This window comes from Oncorhynchus masou, chromosome 6 (assembly GCF_036934945.1).
Source record: "Oncorhynchus masou masou isolate Uvic2021 chromosome 6, UVic_Omas_1.1, whole genome shotgun sequence".
NCBI lineage: Eukaryota > Metazoa > Chordata > Actinopteri > Salmoniformes > Salmonidae > Oncorhynchus > Oncorhynchus masou.
Genome location: NC_088217.1, coordinates 32,183,034 through 32,189,894, shown reverse-complemented (window position 1 = coordinate 32,189,894; position 6,861 = coordinate 32,183,034). Strand labels below are relative to the sequence as shown.

At 42.4% G+C, this 6,861-nt stretch overlaps 1 protein-coding gene across 3 annotated transcripts; it reads right to left on the bottom strand.

Moving 5' to 3' along the window:
• Nucleotides 1–3,161: 3,161 nt before the first annotated feature.
• On the bottom strand, nucleotides 3,162–6,581 carry LOC135541904 (PAK4-inhibitor inka1-like). Of its 3 annotated transcripts, none has more exons than XM_064968398.1 (3): nucleotides 6,454–6,581; nucleotides 6,313–6,347; nucleotides 3,162–4,265 (listed from the first exon to the last, which is right to left on the bottom strand). In XM_064968398.1, exons 2-3 carry the CDS (start codon nucleotides 6,313–6,315, stop codon nucleotides 3,291–3,293), a joined length of 978 nt encoding a protein of 325 aa, XP_064824470.1. In that variant the 5' UTR covers nucleotides 6,316–6,347; nucleotides 6,454–6,581; the 3' UTR covers nucleotides 3,162–3,290. The 3 variants fall into 3 exon arrangements, with proteins under 3 accessions (XP_064824470.1, XP_064824469.1, XP_064824468.1); XM_064968397.1 differs by having other exon boundaries at nucleotides 6,313–6,350; nucleotides 6,454–6,560; XM_064968396.1 differs by lacking the exon at nucleotides 6,313–6,347.
• Between the last annotated feature and the right edge of the window lie 280 nt (nucleotides 6,582–6,861).

Here is a 6,861-nt window from a genome sequence, read left to right as displayed (position 1 = left end):
CAGATATGTGTTAATACTCCCCACAGTCTGTAAATAACTTGGTCCTCTTTACGCTCTCTGGGATATATTCAGATATATTCAGTCCCTGTGGGTAGGGTAATATAGTGGAGTGGAGCAGTGAGACACAGGAGGTTGGTGGCACCTTACTTGGGGAGAACTGGCTTCTGCTAATGGCTGGAGCAGAATGAGTAGAATGGTATTAAATACATCAAACTCCGTTATCAGCCTTCCTCCCCTCAGCAGACTCCACTTATGTGAGGACATTGTGTTTAAACTGAGTCAAATATATGCCCTGATGGAATACATGAAAAATATATATATGCAGTGAAATGTGTGGTTTTACAAGGTTAGCCATAGCAGTACAGCACCCCAGGAGAAAATCAAGGTTAAGTGTCTTGCTCAAGGGCACATCAACAGATTATTCACCTTGTAGGCTCAGGTATTCTAATCAGCAACATATTGGTTACTGGCCCAACACTCTAACCGCTAGGCTACCTGCCACCCTACAAATGAGGGCAAATTAGATGAGAAAATATAATTTATTCCAACTTTTGTAAAGAAATCTTTGTGGTCTTTCATTTTATCATTCAATTATTTGATAACGGGAATGATGAAAACGGTTTAAAAAAACAGTATTCTGGTGACTAAATGGTCCAAATGGTTACTCAAGCTGACATGATTTCTACCACTCTTGATGCAACTTGCCTTGAGTTCTAGATGTTTCTAATTAACAACATAGGGTTGTTCAATTTGATTTCAATCTTTTTTTGACCGCACCCTTTTTATTTGAACAAAACTTTCTATACATATTTTTCCATGGTAGAAGTGTTCAGAAAGTAACTTTTTGGACCTGAATGCCAAAACATTTAGGAGATAGAGGTGCTCCAAGTTTTGCATACCCCACCCTACCATGAGACGTTCATGTCTTCATCACTGGAAAAGATAAATGGTTGAGGATGATATAATTTAAAAGCTTAAAAACAGGTTTGGCAAACTATTTATAATTTCTAAAATATTATATTTTTTTAACTGTCACTTTTTAACCATTAACGCTAATTATCTAAAAACACGTAAACACAGATTTTGTTTGTGTGCCTTTGACTATATTTCACATAATCGGAGGTGTTTGTGTGCCTTTGACCATATTTCACATAATCGGAGGTGTTTGTGTGCCTTTGACCATATTTCACATAATCGTGGTGTTTGTGTTGTGCCTGCCATCGGTTGAGACAACATGTTCTTGAAAACAGGGTGGGTGTCATGTTTTGGCTGATAAATGTACTGAAATGGGAATACATTTTTAATTTCCTCTTTCAAATGGTAGCAACTTGGTTGACATAGCTTTTATTAAAAAACATTTATTTCAAGAAATGACTAAATAGTTTGACAACCCTGTTTGTAAGCTTTTCAACTATATCCAACTCAACCATTTATATTTTTCAGTGATGAAAACAAGGATGTCTCACAGTAGTGTAGGGTATGCAAAATGGGGTAACTTTCAGCACCTCTATCTCCTGAATGTTTTGGCACCAAAAAGTAACTTTCTGACCTCTTCTACTATGGGCAAATGTGTTTGGAAAGTGTCATTCAAATCAAAAGGGGTTCGGTCAAAACGTGAAATCTTTGACATCAAATGGAACAACCCAGTAATTAAACCCTGCTGTGCGTTCAAAGTGGAATTATATGTTTTTGTTGTTGAAATTTTAACTAATTAATTAAAAACAAAAAACTGAAATGTCTTGAGTCAATAAGTATTTCACCCATGTTTTAGGGAAAGCTCAGTTCAGGAGTGAAAAATATTCTTAACAAGTTATGTAACCGATGTGAAATGGCTAGCTAGTTAGCGGTGTGCGGGCTAATAGCGTTTTAATCGGTGACGTCACTCGCTCTGAGACCTTGAAGTAGTTGTTCCCCTTGCTCTGCAAGGGCTGCGGCTTTTGTGGAGCGATGGGTAACGATGCTTCGTAGGAGGCAGTTATTGATGTGGGCAGAGAGTCCCTGGTTCGAGCCCAGGTAGGGGCGAGGCGAGGGGCGGAAGCTAAACTGTTACATTGATGCTGTTGACCTGGATCACCGGTTGCTGCGGAAAAGGAGGAGGTCAAATGGGTGGTGAGTGTAACGGATGTGAAACGGCTAGCTAGTTAGCGTGGTGCGTGCTAATAGTGTTTCAATCGGTGACGTCACTCGCTCTGAGACCTTGAAGTAGCTGGTCCCCTTGCTCTGCAAGGGCCGCGGCTTTTGTGGAGCGATGGGTAACGATGCTTTGAAGGTGAATGTAGTCTGTGTGCAGAGGGTCCCTGGGACGAGGAGAGGGATGGATAGCTATACTGTGACAGTTACATAATAAGTTGCATTGACTCCGTGTGCAATAACAGTGTTTAAAATGATTTTTGAATGTCCCCCAGTCGAGCAGTGAATTCAAACACACATTCAACCACAAAGACCATGGGGGGTTTCCAATGCCTCGCAAAGAAGGGCACCTATTGGTAGATGGGTAAAAATAAAATAAAAAGACATTGACTATTTTGAGCATAGTGAAGTTATTAATTACACTTGGGATGGTGTATTACACCCAGTCACTACAACGATACAGGCATCCTTCCTAACGTTGCGGGAGAGGATTCACCTTCCAGCAGGACAATAACCTTAAACACAAGGCCAAGTCTACACTGGAGTTGCTTACCAAGAAGACAGTGAATGTTCCTGAGTGTCCGAGTTAAAGTTTTTACTTAAATATACTTGAAAAATCTATGGCAAGACCTGAAAATGGTTGTCTAGCGATGATCAACAGCCAATTTGACAGAGCTTAAAATTAATATTTGGGCAAATGTTGCACAATCCAGGTGACTTAGACTTACTCAGAAAAACTCACAGCTGTAATCACTGCCAAAGGTGCTTCTACAAATTATTGACTCAGGGTTGTGAAATACTTATGTAAATTAGATATTTCTGCATTTCATTTTCAGTAAATTGCACAAAAATGTAAATACATGTTTTCACTTTGTCTTTATGGAGCATTGTCTGAAGATGGCTAAAAAACAACAGCAATTTCATCCACTGTAAGTCAAAGGGATATGAATACATTCTAAAGGCAATGTATTTTCTATGAAAGAAAATCGATGGAAAAGTTGATGGAAACATAGCTAATGACACAACAAATATTTCCAATTTCAAATAATACAATGTTTTATTTTTGGCAGCTTATAGTCAGAACATAGTGATAACAATAAAAAAATTGTGAAACATTGTCTATTGTTCAGAATGAGAGTCTGTTAGTGGCTGACCTGGAGTCAGATGTAGCCAATGATGTCATTACAGATAATAGGCTGTCTGCTGCCAGTCTGCATGAGGGCAGTGAATTGATAGAAGTCTGTGTCTAGATCATGAAGGCCAGAGTGGGACTGGTGGAAGAAGGGGGACTGGCGTGGGGCAGGGGCCTGCACCCCTAGGGGGCAGGAGAGTCGTTTGGGGGCCATAGCTGTCCTACTCACACGAGAAGAAGAATCTGAGGACCTCATCCTCACCCTCTCCTCTACACTCTTTGACATGCCAGCTATTTTCCGCCTCATGTTGACCAAGAAGCCTCGAGCCAGTCTGCACCCAGAGCTGGGCTTCAGTTCTGCTGGTTTGGGGAAGTCCGGTAGGTCCATCCAGTTCTGTATGAGGTCAGCAAAGCTGTTGTCCCCCAGTACCAGAGGTTGTCTGTTCCGTCCCCGCGTCAGCAGCGATGTGGTCCAGTCCTCAGGGTCATTGGCCTCGAATGAGGTCCAACTCTCCAGGGATGCGTCTGATGTGGATTTGGGTCGGACCCGGCCACTGGGGGCCAGGTTGGTGCGGAGGCAGGCAGAGGAGGACACCCGTACATTCCTGGTCCTCCTGAGCACTACGCCCTCATCCTGCCAGGAGGCCTCAGAGTAGCCAGAGTCAAACTCCAGACTTTTCTCACTACTGGGGGTGGTCAGACCCAGGCCAAGGCCCAGACCCAGCCGGCTGCCTGCATCCTCCTCCTCCTCCAGAGGACTGGCCAGACAGCAGGCTGAGTCGTAGGTGCTGGCCGTACTGGCGTCAGAGATGCGCAGGCGGGTACGGCGCTCCAGCTGAAGTGCCCTCTGATAGCAGGCTCGTGCCACTGCAGAGCGGTGGGCAGGGGTGATTGCAGGGGCAGCAGCAGGGCAGGTCCTTCTAAAGTACTTCAGGTCCTGCAGGGACCTCATCATGTAGTGCATCTGGTCCCGCAGGCAGCCTCCAGAATCACGCAGACACAGCTGGAAGGAAAAGAGAGTACACAGAGTCAGACACAGGCTGGTACACACACACTATGACACATTACCATGTTCACTTAAAGAAAACAAAGTTAGAGGTTGAGTGCTATTCTTTTGTTGTTGCAAATATTTTTTATTAAGCCGGTGAATACAAAATGATATAATGCATGTTGTAAATAATGTCCAGCCTGCAGCAGATGTTTGATAGACTGAACATTCTTTATGAAGTCTGGTGAACTCTTTCTAATAAGCACACTGCATTTGTTGGTGACTATAATAGAGACCGGCTCTGTCGGACAGGCTCAGACTTGCTGATTGGGTGACTGCTGCTACGTTTCAACTGTATGAAAGAGCGACACCTCTTCTCTAATGTTGAACTTTCACATCAACACACAGCCACAATAAAACATGCCCTACCTGTCCTGCTGTATCACACCACACTTGACCAGTTTTCATATAGATCCACCCACACCAAATGTAATATCAAAGTTACCTCCCACCACACCTACTGTATGTTCATTTACTTCACCACACCTGTGCCTAAATGTGTGTAACACAACCATCACCCGCCCACACCATAATGTATTTGAGGTTTCATTTTAACAATATTAAACAACAAGTCTCCCTTCTTCCTAACACTGCAATATAAAGGCTGAAGTCTTGTGGAAATGATGGCTACTTTTCTGTAGGGGGATCTTCAGGGGGATTGAGGTTTCTCTGATGTAGTTCAAGGCACAGGATGTAGGTATAATGGTGTGTGTCTCTTTAAGAGTGCTGTGTGCCTGCATATGAAAGTCAGCTGTGACATACTAAAGACCATATGCTCTAAATTCCTCTCCCTCTGATTCACAGGGACCCACTCTGATTGGTCCAAACCAACCAGTGAGCAGCGTCAGCTTACACTCAAAATCAAACAGGGTTGACCGAGCATAAAAGTGTGTGAACCACACAACATTACCTCTGAAGGAATAAGGTGGGCTACAAAACATACACAACAAAACACACACACTGATACTTAAAGTGGGATCGAAGAGTAAATCATGTGGCCCTGGAAGAGATTGTAACTGTTAGTTAAAAATAAAACATTGAGAGGATCCATTAACTCTTTTTCATGTCAGTGATAATACCATATGACAGTACCAAATGGCATTAAAATTGTCATGATCGCATGTGACCTTCACCTTCAAGCCCTTTATTGGGGGGGGGGGGGGGGGGGGGGCTGATCTGACAATGAGGTGAGAAATGTTTAGCAGACCAGAGGAGGAGAGACATGAAGCCCCCTGAGACACAGGTTAATGTGCCAAGACCTTCAGCCTCTGTTTGCTCTCATGACAACACTATTAGCTGCAACAGGACCTGGAGTCCGCAGCCACAACACAGGTTGTGTGGTACTCTCATAAAGACACACCACTGCCTTTAAAAGTCAGACTTAGATGAAACATTGTAATTTAGCTATAGTATAATAAACTTCCTGCAGGGATGCAAAAACGTGTGTCCAAAAAGGACAAAGTGATTAAACACCATATCTACTTTCAAGAGTAAAGTTAAATACAACTAGGAAGGAAATGATGATGGAGCCCTTTCCATACAGAGAACGTTTAAATCATCTCTAGCAAATTCAACAACCATATGCCTCCTAAATTTAGAACACATTTACAAACTGCTATTTCTTTGTTTACCCGACACATGGCATAGCCAGCAGCGGATAGCACCACTCAGCAGAGGCATTTGGGCATGGGCATCTATAGTCATTATGCGGGACAACGTCGTCTGTGGACAGAGCGTTGCCCTGCAGATGTTGTGTCCGTATGCTGGTGTATAACGCCATTATTTCAGGGACTGACAGTTAATTTAGCATTTATAAATTCATTGCGCCTATTTAATTTAAGATGTGGCAAGCCTGTAGTTTATATAATTCATTGTCGTTTTACGCACAGAATAATGTCAATTTGATAAGACTGTGCATAAAACAATTAAAATGGCATTGTCCACTACTGTACTGTATTGCATGATAATATATGCTTAGGTTACAGAAGGGAAAAATACTTACCATTTTATTTATTTCAGCATCACCGTGACAATTAACTTCTAAAATAGGAAAAAGAGGATATTAATTTCTGTACGTTTTAGTCTTGAAGTATAGTAAGAGCAAACTCCTTCAGAATTGTATAATTAGTCTGTTGATACTCACATTTGATATGGCACGTTGAATCCAGTTTGACATTAATCCCTGAAGGGTTGATGTCTTCCCATAAAGTAAATTTTGCGCACAGCTGTTGGTATGAATCCTCGTGACTGAAGGCGCACGGTAAAGTTGTAGTGATTTTATCTGTTTCGTTTTCTCCAGCGTGCGCTCTCCAGCCAGTTATAGAGCGTCGCATCTCTGAAGCAGTGAAGCAGCCAATCAGAGTTTGAAATCTGATCAAGTGAATAGTTTGCTCGTCGCCACCTCTTTGCTACACACATCTGTATCATAATCTTCGAGACATTCACACACCATGCGCTTGTCATCGGTGGCCTAAATTTAATTTAAAATGGACTTTGTGTCACTGTTCTACACACACTACCCCACATTTAAAAAAAAATACTTTGTCATAAA